Here is a 13,261-nt window from a genome sequence, read left to right on the forward strand (position 1 = left end):
CAGCCTCCACAGAGAGCTCACGCAAGCTTACCCAGCCTGCTGAGGATTTTATGCTGCTGCAGCCCAAAAGGCATCCTGAGCTGGCTGACAGCCACCCACAGCTTCAGCTGCCTCAGCCAGGGGTCTCCACACCTGCTGGCCCTGCATCTGCTCTGACTGGGGGCTCCGGAGAGCCGCGCCAGCCATCCATCTCTGCTGGGGGCTCCTGTTTGAGAATGTAGGAGTGTAAACTTCAAATATCTGCTCGGTTTGTCAAGATATCACATATTTGCAAAAGTGCTCTGACGTTTTTGGAGACGTCTGTTACCCACCATCTGGATAGCTAACCGGGAGGTCGAGGGTCATTAGAGCCGGCGAGAACAGCGGACTCCCAGCACATCGTTTTTGGACCCCCACGGCCTTTGGCTGTTCAGGTTTAAACATGATATATAAGTCACTTAGATCACGTAAAAATGTTATCGTTTGGCTTTTTTCAGTGTTGTTTGTTTGGTTTGGCTGAAGTTACAGTTTTCACACAGCTGAATAAACGTCAAACAGAAAAGTGATTAAACAGAAGTGTGAGACGGTCGAGAGTTTACTCCAGTGTCCTGTTAGATTTTAGACAGCAAGGAGCAGACGGCTGAGTTTATTAAACTCCACCGAGACAGCGGTGACGCGGATCTGAAGGCCAGACCGTCACAGCCGCTCACTTCCCGCCTACCCGACCTTTGGAGGACCCGGCCCACGTAGACCTTGAAGGCCGGGTCCTCAGGAGGATGCAGCCTGTGAATTTGGACACGCCATGACACATGATGTTCTACACCTGATGTGTTTAAATGAGCTCTACAGGTGATCAGACTTATTAACGTTACCAGCATAATAAACTGTCCTGTCACTGAAGGTGTCTGCCCAACAAGGACGTGGTGCTGAATGCATCCAGACCCCTGCTGACTGTCTTTGCAGCTTCGGTCAAAGGTACAGTGTCCACTGTGACCCTGAGAGCAGGACACAGCCAGAGGTGAGTCAGCAGTTACAAACTAAATGCTGCTGACATGAATCAAACTGCTGGATAACCCACTGCTCATGAAAATGGCACCTTTCTGTTGCTTTTTGAGATTACTGAGAATATTTGAATTGTGACTCAGATGGCAGATCCAGGCTCTCAGCCTCCAGCTGAAACTTCCAGTCCTCCCCCAGCCAGAAGCTCTGATGCTGGGCTGAGAGACTTTGATCCTTCCCTGGATCCAGAAATCCAGGAGGGAGAAGGAGAACAGGACCTCCTTCCTGATCTGGAGAGGCCTGAGGGAAAGAAAGATGGAGCAGACAGAGCTTTGAACAAATCCAAACCTCCTGAGCTTCACCTCCACAAAGGTGCAGACACTGATGCACAGATTCACATGTGACACCTGCAGCGTCCAGCTTGTGCCGCTGACATTATCTCCACTCTGATACAAGCCTCATTCACTCGCTCACACACGTTCATACAATCACCTTTTCCTCACAGTCACACACATGAATGTAATGAGGGGAACTCGGGGTTCACTGTCATTCCTCAGGATCCTTTGATATGCAGACTGGAGGCTCTGTGGATGAAACACCGACTGTCTGAACCACTCTGAAGTGTTCATGATGGACTTCATCCTGATTAACACTACAATACTTGTTAGAGGCCTTTTATATGTAATAATATTCTTTTCCATTAAAGCTCTGAACATTCTCACTCTTTCTTGACCAGGTGTGACAGGTGAAGGACACCGGCGAATAGGAGGACAGAAGCTGAGAGCCATTAGTCACATGACTTCAGCTGCTGCTGCCTCACCAACCACTGGCCCCTCGGTGAGTCTAGAGTTACAGCAGTGACCACAGGAAGTGCACACGTGTGATCTAAAGCTACATGTGGGCCTGTGACCATCAGTCTTCTCACTGTGGTAGACGGGTTTGTGAGTCCCTGTGATGCTGGGAGTGTCCAGGACAGTCGCTCCTGATCGGGTCTCTCATGGAAAGCTGGTCCCAGGAATTCCTGGAAAATTCCTCCACAAAAGAGAACTGGGAACATAAGTGCAGAGTGACAGAGGTGCTCAGCAACCCTGCTGTTATATGGGAATAGAACCAGAATAGTCGGCAACCACTTGAGTTAAGTTAGCCAAAGAGATGCGACTCAGACTGACTTCATCATGTTGGTAACGTGTCTGCATTGATAAACTCCAGTTATTGACAAATCAGAGAATAATTCCAGTCGTTCAGAGACAGATTGTGATTGTTTGGAGGATGTAATCGTTTCCCTTCAGGGAGCGTGTTGGACGCTCAGTGTCCGGGTGATTAGCTGATGCAACTACTTAGAATCAGTTTGTGAATATGAAGAAAATCAGTGCAGTCACTGGACAAACTCTGATTCTTCCTAGTTTCACTCTTGTTTCAGTCCAGTGTGACTGAGGTGGTAAAAAATGATCTGACTTTTAGCCACACAGCTGTCTGCTAGAGAAAAAGCCTTTGTGCACAACTTTCTTAAAGGCAAACGGCACCATGTTCACTGCAGCTGCAGCAAACGCAGCAAAGAGTGAAAGTTGGACTGAGAATGTTGTGACTGTTTCATGAGAAAGAGCAGGAAAACAAGCATCACACACCCAGACACAGTGCTGGGATTAGAATTAGACTTTAGAGCCAAATGTAGGACAAAAGCTTTAATATGAAAGAGGAAAACCCAACAACAGCCAGAGCATGAAGCTCAAATCTATACCAATCACCAAGAAAGCTGACAGGCCTGTGACACGTCAGAGACGCCGTTCAAATCATAAAGAAGTTGGTTTATTGACAAAATGTAAAAAACCAAGATAATCAAGTCAACCTTCAGTTTCGAGCGAGTAGACCAATCAGGCACAGCAGCAGCTCTAGAATAAGCAACAGTTTGATGTATTACAAACAACCTTTCATATACACACATACATATGGCTCATATGCTGTTTAAAAAGGGCTCAAAGACCCAACAGATTACACAAAGTACAAAAACACTTTCATTCAGACAACAGTCAGCTGTGCACGAGACAGAGAGCCGACTACAGTTAGTAACATGGACTCACTTTGTTTCAGACACGACACAAAGTAACACAAAGCCACAAAGAGCAGAAACATCAAAAAGGAGGCAGAGCAGCAGCAACTCTCCATGAGCTGTGAGGCTAACAGCCACCCACACTTCCTGTGATGCATAATGAAAACAACATTAACCTGAAGGATGATAACAACAGAAAGAAGTCTAAGCTAACGTTACACAGCGCTCACACAGCGCTGACTGTACAGGCCTCACACAGCTACGACCTGCATCCACAACACCTGATTCTACTGAACACAAACAAGTTAATGATATATGAGCAATCCAGGGAAGGCTTCCAGGAAGGTGAGGATCCAAAGACAGCTCTACAACAGCATCAGTCAGCAACAATGTTACTAATCACTGACTCTTTCATCCTTTTATACTCAATCAAAAAGTGCTGTGTTCACATTTGTTTCTGCTGAAATCCAGAGACTGAAAATGCGTCTTTTTAAAGTTTGAATAAACTGACTGAACTTCTCACGAGTCCAACCGTGAGGAACACTTCCCCCCATGACACATCACAGGACAACGTCTCAGTGGAGGGGGGACAGTAGCTCAGTTTAGGCAGTCACACTCAGAATCGATGCCTCCAGTCAGGGTCAAACGTGGTCCTCAGAAACCTGCAGATGTTTGGGCCAAGCTCTCACTGGTCTCTGCGTCTGTAGACTGAGCTGATGTTTCTCCAGGTGTCTGGTAAAAGGACGATGCTGCTGTCCAATGAGGCGAGGAGAGAAGTAGCCAAACAGGCGAGAGCCGTGAAGGAGGAACGGCGGGCAGCTCTGGATGCCCGACATAAATACCTGATGAGCAGGCTGGCAGACGCCGGCAGCCTGGAGGAGGCGGCGGTGGAAGACGCCATCGTCTCTGATGACAGAGTAAGTTCAGAGACGTGATCCTTCCTCAGAGTTGAACCTTTGAGTCATTAATGTCTGATTCTTCCAGTTCAGTCTGATCCATGAATTCTTTGCTGCAAACGGATCCAAGAAGCTGATTTTCTTCTATCAGGATGTCAAACAGGTAACTTTGATCACATTTCAATGACTGACACATGAAGGTCTAACCGCTCTTCATAATCTGCTGTCCTGTTTGTTGCACCGTACTTTGTATTCATATCTTTTAATATCTGCCTTTCTCCCAGAGTCTGTCCTCCCGTCAGTCTTCCTTTGTGGACGCATCAAACTCAGCTGTGGCTCAGAGGAAACTCTTCCTCACTACGGGGAACTCTGAGGTTGGCTTCAGCTTTTTATGTTTAGTTCATGTGAGAATCACAGAAAAATGCTGATATGAGTGGAAGGTTCTGCTGGGAAATTGGCAAAGAGCAGATTATTGAACAGCGAGGCAGACAGTTCATTTCAGTGATGCCAGTTTATTAGAAACGAGGACTGTGGGGCTGCTGGAAGTCAGGACGGCCGTTCTCTGGATAAACCTGACAGCTGAGGTGGAGAGCAGGATTTATCCACAGACGGCTTCTTCCAAGCAAATGTCCTGAACACATCTGAGCTGAGGGTTACACAGTGTGTCCTGTGTGATCTCTGCTTTATGGTGGTTGAATCTCACAAATGTGACCATCAGACCTGACGACTTATTTGTGATGTTTTCATTAAAAATATCCTGGGTGAGGTGTTTGGGGCATGTCCCATGAGGAGGAGTCTCCAGGGCAGACCCAGGACACACTAGAGAGGTTATATCTCTCAGCAGGCCTGGGAATGCCTCAGTATTGTCCTGGATATGCTGGAGGAAGTGGTTGTTTAGGGAGGTCTGGGATTCTCTGCTTAGACTGCTGCACCTGTGACCCGGGACCAGATAAACAGGAAATGGATGTTTGAAATTCAAAGAAATCCTCTTTTAATAATGAGGAAAAAAGACAGCAGGAGATCCATCGCAACTAACAAAACACTTCAAACACATCAGTGCATCAACTTTAATCAACTTCATTTGGTTCAAATGAAGGAATCTAACAAAGCACTCACTAAAATGAAACACCAGTTAGTTTCCCGAGCTCAACAGGTCGAACACCTGAGTTTGGTTTGCGGTGCAGTTTTTATTTCTTCTAGATAACCTGGGTTATTTGCACAGGAAGGTTTTTTAAATGTATTTCTTAAGTACGATCTTATATGGGGGTTGATTTTATAGCATAACAGAATAATGTAATAACTCTAATAGAGTATAAAACATTTGCAGAATGAAGTACAAGGTGAAGAAAAGTCAGAACGTCCCTGTTTGAAAATACAGCCTCAGAAGGTCAGAGATGGACAAATTCAGCTACAGAAACATGTGGCCATTTTTTTAAAGCCATAGAGCATATTACAGACGACACAAAGAGCAAACACTGTAAACTTCTAACCACAGACCTCACACAGCTCACACACGTCAGAGTGAAGCTGTCATTTCCTGAAGCTTCCACACAAGAGAACTGGCAACAAGGTGGAGTCCTCATGGATCACTAGCAGAGAAATGTGGGTGGGTGCCAGACCACATGGACTCGACTCACTTTCTTTCATACAAAGGAGCAGACTAATGCTGTCATCCTTAAAGACTAACTAGAAACAAGCAGTGCGCTCGCATCGACTCGACTTGTTTTGCAAGTTTGAAGTGAGATGGTACTTTGGAGTCAGCCTCCCGAGATGATGGCTGGTTTTTGAAAACATCTCATATTTATACAATGAGCAGCAGACTTTCCTGACTTGCAGAGGTCAACGTCCTCCTCAGTCATGCGCCATGAGTGGCACAGATACTATTCATCAAATAACTAACATGGCCTTGATTGTTACTCCAGAGACTTATCTGCGATGTAGCTTTATAGCATTTTCATTAGCAATCGTATGATTTGTGTTACAATGACCTTTGTGGACGGGCCCGGACCCCCAGGCCTCGTCCGTGACGCCGACGGTGAGCGCAACGTTTTTGTTTTCTTGCGCTTAAAATAACCCGATCAGCGTTCTGCGGACGGTTTGTTTACATTTCTCACATCTGTGATTGTTCACACGGGTTGGACACGAGCAGAGAGGGCTTTCAAGATGAAAAAGCCAACGTGAAACTTTAACGGACGACAAAGTTTTTCAATCAAATCTCCGTCACACCCTTCCTTGACCTCATCACGTTATCCACCTTAGTCAAGGAACAGTGGTTCGGGAAAATATGCATTTGTTTTTTGGACCAGTTTAAAACGTATCTCGACTAGTGATGTGCGGATCGATACTGAAATATCGATTCCTCCGATACCCGTCATTGTGTCCGGCCCCTTGGCGTGCACACTCACAACAATGGCTGAGCGTAAACAGAGTCATGTGCAGACGTATTTTACCTCCACGAACAGCTGAGACGTGGTTTGCCATACATGTGGCAAGAATGTGAGGTGTTGTGGTAACACCGCTGACCTGGTCAAACACCTCAGAGTGAATCACATCACAGAATATGACAAGCGTATGTTGAGGCGAACTGAAGAGGAGGAGAGGGAGAGGTGCTGCCAGGGCGAGACAGACGTCTCTCACGGAGTCCTTTAATGCTGCAGGCAGGCAACAAATAGCCACAACTTCAGGTTTTTCATTTCTATATGATAATTCTGCATCATTAAGTGATAAGAACAAGTAATCTGATGTCCTGTGATCATTACGACGCTATAATTTGAGATAAAATAAAAGATAGAGTAAAAAAAACAAGTTTTTGTACAGAGTATCGGTATCAGATCAGTATCGTCGATACCACCCTGAATTTTACTTGGTATCGGATCGGAAAGGAAATCAGTGGAAATCAAATCCTGCTTCTACAGGTGTCCAGTTCATTCACTCTGACCCCTCCAGATAAGCGTTGCCAGTTCTCACTGTGCTGTAGATCACATTTTCTTGTGTTTGGGGTTATAACGGTTACTTTTGAGGTCTGTGTTATAAAGCAAGTTAATCCTGAATTTAACTGGAGAAGACAAATTCCCACTGCGTGGTGTAGTGCACAGCCAGGCATTCTTTACATTAGTTCGTTTGACAAAACCAAAAACCTGAAAGTATTTACTTGGAGTTTGGTTTGATGAAATAAGTGCCAGAATCAGTGAATACAAATGATTCCAATGACATGAAAACTGGTCGAAGGACAAATCCCTCAAGAAAAGCACGACTAGCACATTAAGTTTGTTTGTAATCATCATCATCTCTAACACCATGCGCACAACAGTGATTTTGTTACAGAACACTAAGATAGTAAAATCTGGGAAATGATGATATTTCTTTCCAAAACTTCCTGTCTGGAAGACATTAAAGCTGCTGTGCCACCTGCAGCTTCTTTCAATCTATGTTATGTGAATATATCTTTTTTTTTTGGGTTTGAACATCCATTCAAACTCACTCTCTGCCTAGCAAGTCTCATTCCCTCATTTCCTTGGGGTCCAGCTTCACATACGTGGCACTGAGCCTTTTCCTTTGTCACCTCTTTCTGCTACATGCCTAGCCTCCCAGTTTCTTGGTCTATTTTCTTCATTTCGCTAACTACACTTCTTTTTCTTTGTAAATCTCTTCCTTCAAATACTTTCAAAATCACTTTTCTTTTTTCCCTTTCTTCTGTGCAGAGAAGACGTCAAACCCCTTCTTGGCAGTTTATCTCAATAAAGCTGTACTATCCCAGCCATCTGGTAAGTCTTCCCTACTACCCAGAGCCTGTTTATACTCCTGCATGTCTCTGCCTTCACTCACTTCCTCTTCTTGATGTCCAAACTCATCCTTCAAACTACCATTTGATGCTGCATAGCTGCATTCTCCCTGACACCTCCTTGTCTCCTGTCTTTTTGATTTCACCTTCTGCATAATATTTAGTTGCCCTGTGTGCAGCTTCCTCCACTTTCATATATTTCTACAAGTTCCTCCCTGTTCTTGAAGTATGTGTGCACCACGGCCATTTCCACTTGGAAAATCTGCCCCACATCTGTCTTTCTAGATTTCTCTCCTAAACACCACACCTACCCAACACCTCATAACCTCTGTTCCCTTCACCTAAATGTCCATTGAAGTCTGTGTCAATCACCACTGTAGTATGTGGTCTCTTGCACACAAAATGTGTCTACCCTCCACCTCCATAATATGAGTCCGCCAGCCCTCCCATTGCCAGTCATAGTCCATAACAAGTCAAAAACATAAACAGCTCGAACGTATTATTTATTTAAAAGAGAGAGAGAGAGAGAGAGAGAGAGAGAGAGAGAGAGAGAGAGAGAGAGAGAGCTCAGTTGTCCTTGCTCTAGCATCAAGAGTCAGTGACTGGCTGTTCACTGCAGGCTCAGCAGTCCAATGGCCGATCAGCAACAAAACAAATAAAAAATTAAGACACGTTCTTGATTATGACAACAAACCACATCCAAAAAAATATGACAGCAACACTTTAAGTTTTGTGTGCATTCATCATGTGCAACTCTGCAGAAAGTCTCATGTCAAGGATGTGTGGACAGGGGGGCTATTAAAAAGTTCCAGTATACAGAATAGAAAACCATCAAATGAATGAAATAAAATCTGTTGTCACAGTGGTTTTTGAAGGAACAATTACTTCACAGATGGACAGCCTCATTATATTTTAGTTAAATCTGATGATACACACTTCACGTCACCCTAGTTACATGTTTTTATTTGCCATGTGTATGTTATCCAAGGGAGGAAGAAAATGAAAAAGAAAACTTTTGATGTGTCCAGACATTTCTTCACATCAGCTGCCAGCAACCAGTTTCAGCATGTACACCTGTTGCAGTAAGTGTGCTCATGCAGACCAACTATGCTGGTCCACTGTTCTTAATGGTGCTGCATGTTGAGAAAGAAGTGAAACAAATGTTTTGTTTAACAAGTCCACTAGTGTTAGAATAACTTGGCATTTCCAATCTGTTTCTGCTGTAGTTCAATGAAAGGTTTCAGTTACTTAAGTTTGAGAAAAACCAAAAAAAACGTTGGTCAGCTTCCCTCAGGGTCACTCCACGGTTGATGACATGGTCCACTATTGTAGCTCTGATGTCATCAGCAATTCTATTTCTTACTCTTCTTACCCGTCCTCTCCCCCCTCCTCGTCCTCCTCTTGCTCCTCCTTGTCCTTGTCGTCCTACTTCTTCACCTCCACGTCCTCTCCTCGGCCTCCTCTCACTCTTCCTGCTCCCTCCATTGTACTCCACACACAGAGCTTACCTGTATCATAGTGCTTAGGCTGATTGCAAAGTGAACTAATTATCTAAAAAAGCTTTCACATGTGGCAGTGTGCCAGACAGTTGACAAAATAGTGTAAATAATGGCCATAAATGTGTATAGTTTTGCTAGGAGTGCGTTGATCATTTGGAAATTGAGTGCAAAGCAGTGAGTTGTGTTTACAGTTCTGCAAAAAGAGTGCTGTGCAGTGGATTGTAGCTACAGGTTTGCAAAGTGTGTGTTACAAAATGGCAAACTGGGTGCAAAGCAGTGTTTGTGCTTTTAGTTTTGCACACTCAGTGAGTGGTTTTGCTATAAGTATCAATAGTTTTAGGAATTGTGCTGTAAGAATCACAGTTAGGGTTTAAGCATTCAGAAAAACCTGTAATAAACGCACACGCATGCGTCTTCAGCATTACTGGGTTTCTGCAGCTCCTGGTTTCCTGTTTAATACATTCACACAAGCAATCAAACGCTATGAATCGTTCCACAATGTTTGCAGTCACTTTTCTTATCCCTCCTGACTCAAGAGCATAAAGCGATCTACGTTAGCTCTGGGAATTCTGACGGTCGTTCAGTAAATCTTTGTTTAATCTCTTTATTTGCTTTTTGGAGAAGTGAAGGTACAAAAACCTCGTCAATCAAATTTGCTTCGGTGGACAGAAAACAGCCGTTGTAGACTGTTTGGGGTTACCTTTTATAAGTATTGAATTTTCAAAAGTGAAGTCAGTTCTTCTGACCAGGTTCAGACCAGGATGAACACAAGTATGATACTGGACCCACTAGAGAACTGGTCCCAGCTGTGGGTTCACCTCCTCCTGCTGAACTCATAGGACAGACTCTAATGTAGCATCACGTTCATCGGTCACTCCTGACCTCCTGTGAAGCATGACGGATGTGTAATTAATGACTTCAGTATTTGGGGGCATTATTGCTCTAAAAATCATATTAATAGTATTATTATTATTGTGCTTTAGGCTGCACTGATAACGCAGAGGTCTCTTCTTCCTCTGGGCTGTTTAAAGGGCCAGTTTGTCCAAAGCTGTGTATATACCAGCTGCTGTCAGGCTTCAGATGTCTGCATTAGTCCACAGTCCACTGTTTGTAAGCCATTGCTTTACTGCAAAAGTTCCCATCTACTGTAAAGAAATGGAGATAAGCAGGCACATAATATGAAAAGGCATGCTGGAGCTGACTTTGTCTTTTCTGATCCATCGGTTTGTGTGGCTCTTTCCACAGGAGGGACCTAACCCACACTTTATTTACTTATATGATAAGTTTAGTGGAGTGTAGTGCAAAATACACAGTGTTTACTTTTAATTTAACAACATGAAGCTGCATCAAGTTTCCATGGTGACTGCTCAAGAAATTCTGCATTCATAAATAAACATCAGACTGTCAAAAGAGCTCATCTGTGCGAGACCACCGAGCTGAGAGCATTTTCAGGTCCAGATCCCCCGTACGCCATCGTTGGAGAGCAGTTGACGTTTTTCTTCCTGACTTTGATTTGAACACGTTTAAATGGAAAAGAGTCAAGGAATCTATAAGCCTATCAGGGTATGTGACGCTTTTGCTTTTACTGCATTTCAGTAATTTGAAGAATTTGATGTCGTTTTAAAAGTTGACAAACTGAGAATCATTTTAAGTAACAATGACTAAATTGCTATTTCTTTGACAGGTGTTGTTCAACACACCGATTTATGAAACAGCTGTAAAGATCTGCTGGTATCTTCCGGGCTACAAGGCTCAGGTTAGACCCAGATTCATGCAAACCAAAGCTGACAGAAAATATCAGGTCATTTCTGAGGACCTGAGAGTGGTGGTGATTAAATGTCTCCTTTACTTTTAGGTTGCGATAATGACGGAGTTTCTCAGACTTCAGCAGGAAGATCTAATTCCACCGAACCTCACTGCTGAAGATCTGAGAGATCTTTTGGTGGAGAAGAGCAGGGAGACGCTCAGAGAGCAGTGAGTTACTGTCACACCTGAAAGTCTGTTTGTGATGACGTGTAAGTGCTGAGAGAAAACCTCTGCTTTGCTTTCTTTTGAAGGCTGTGGGAGTTTGAGTTAGAGGATTTTGACGAAGAGGAAGCCAAACCTCTTCTAAGGCTGGTAAGACGAGAAAACCCACAAGACTTTTTTTTCATTACGTGCACATAACCTTTACACATAAGCGCACTGTAAATGTGTTTTCTGTTTCAGGTGTGGGCGGTGAACGTCAGCAATAAAATGAGGGACGTTGAATTTGAAGCCAGGTTGCTTCTTCAGTTCCCAGAGGCCGTACCTCCTAAATTTCAGTGAGTCACATGTAACATACAGTTATTAACCCTGTAAGACCCAACCCATCAAAAAACAGCCAGAAAATTCAGATTCTTTGGAACTGAGATGTTTATCAACCCTTTAAACAAAAGCCACACATGAGTTCTTTGCTATGTCATGTTGTGTATGATTTACTTTTATTGTGTATTTATTTTTTGTATCACATTTGATACACTGGGTGTTTTTGGCAACTTTTTGTTAACGACAATGTTAACTTTAGACTAAAAAGAGTTTTGTCCACAACATTTAGAAATTATAGCAAGTATTGATCATGTTGATGAGATCGAGGTCTCAGAAACTCATGTATGATACAAAGGTGGTTACAGGGTTAACAGTCCAGCTACAGTGTTTCAATATTTAAATGATGCTTTGAATATGTTTAACAGATAACTCTTATCATGTTTTTCTACAGAGCACCTAAATTCCTCAGCGCGGTGAAGGATTACGTTGAAATCCTGAAAAAGAAGCAGCAGGAACAGCCTAACAGCAAACTGCTCACCGCGCAGGAGGTAGTGGTCGAGGTAGTTCCCCGCGTTCTCCAGGGCTTCTGGGAGCTTCCTCCTCGTCCCCTCCTAAACATGGCCTCCCAGAGTCTAAGTATCCTCTCCACCAGTGTCACCAAGGCCACTTTAGATCGTGTCTCCAAGAGCCTCACGGCGATGGAAACACAGGCCGTCTTCACCCGCTCTATCCGAGACGATCTGGTCGACAGCATCCTGACGGAGATTAGACAGAAATTTCCTGAAGAAATTCTGTCTATCCAAGTTGCAAACTTTGCACCCCTGTTGCTGAAGACCATTGCTGATGTAGCAAGGATCCGGATATGTGAAATCTTTGAGCCCCCTTCAAGTCCTGATGTGAAGAGCACAAATGGTGAGCGCTCCTCTGACGGCCTTTCAGTGGCAAATGTTCCACCAGCCGAAGAAGCTCTGTCAGAAAGTGTTGCAGAGCCCGACGTTCCCTGTGAGGAACTTCTTTCTGAAAGGGCATCCAGTCTGAGTACTCGAGACCTTACGATCGAAGGAGCTCTGTCAGAAAGTGTTGCAGAGCCCGACGTTCCCTGTGAGGAACTTCTTTCTGAAAGGGCATCCAGTCTGAGTACTCGAGACCTTACGATCGAAGGAGCTCTGTCAGAAAGTGTTGCAGAGCCCGACGTTCCCTGTGAGGAACTTCTTTCTGAAAGGGCATCCAGTCTGAGTACTCAAGACCTTACGATCGAAGGAGCTCTGTCAGAAAGTGTTGCAGAGCCCGACGCTCCCTGTGAGGAACCCTATGGCGAGTCCAAATCCTGTGTTGAAGGTGAAGATCATATGATCAACGGATCTTGTTCTGAAATTGGGCCGGTTCCTGATGTTCCCTTTGAGGAACCTTTTCCAGAACCTGAAGCCAGCATGAAGTCCGAAGACCGTGAGATCAAGAAGAAGAAAAAGGGCTTCTTCAAAAGACTGAGAAGTCTGTTCTGCTGCTGTTGCAGACCAAAAGTCACCGACTGACACTGAAGCTGTGACCCAGTGTTGGTGTTGCAGTAACTCTAAATATGTAAATATGTTCCTTAATGATTGTTCTTCATGTTTTTGGGGTTTCTTTAGTTTTCAGTGGGCTGGGTGTTTTTTCTCCTCCGTGTTCTTTACTTGATTCTTGTTCATAGTTCCTGATTTGTTTTCCTAGTTCTTGTTTCTTAGTTTGTAGTTTCTTGAGTCCACCTGAGTTTCCAGCAATAAAAGCTGCCGATTCA

The 13,261-nt window shown here is 44.1% G+C and overlaps 1 protein-coding gene across 1 annotated transcript; it reads left to right on the top strand.

Moving 5' to 3' along the window:
• Positions 1–9,477: 9,477 nt before the first annotated feature.
• On the top strand, positions 9,478–13,019 carry LOC146546228 (uncharacterized). The gene is made up of 6 exons (XM_085266601.1): positions 9,478–10,764; positions 10,886–10,957; positions 11,057–11,175; positions 11,259–11,319; positions 11,410–11,504; positions 11,939–13,019. Exons 1-6 carry the CDS (start codon positions 10,729–10,731, stop codon positions 13,017–13,019), a joined length of 1,464 nt encoding a protein of 487 aa, XP_085122727.1. The 5' UTR covers positions 9,478–10,728.
• The last annotated feature ends 242 nt before the right edge of the window (positions 13,020–13,261 follow it).

Source organism: Mchenga conophoros, unplaced genomic scaffold (assembly GCF_057382185.1).
Source record: "Mchenga conophoros isolate Kocher_MC1m ecotype Shallow Benthic unplaced genomic scaffold, M_conophoros_male_GT1.1 unmapped_scaffold_2, whole genome shotgun sequence".
In the NCBI taxonomy this organism is placed as follows: Eukaryota; Metazoa; Chordata; class Actinopteri; order Cichliformes; family Cichlidae; genus Mchenga; species Mchenga conophoros.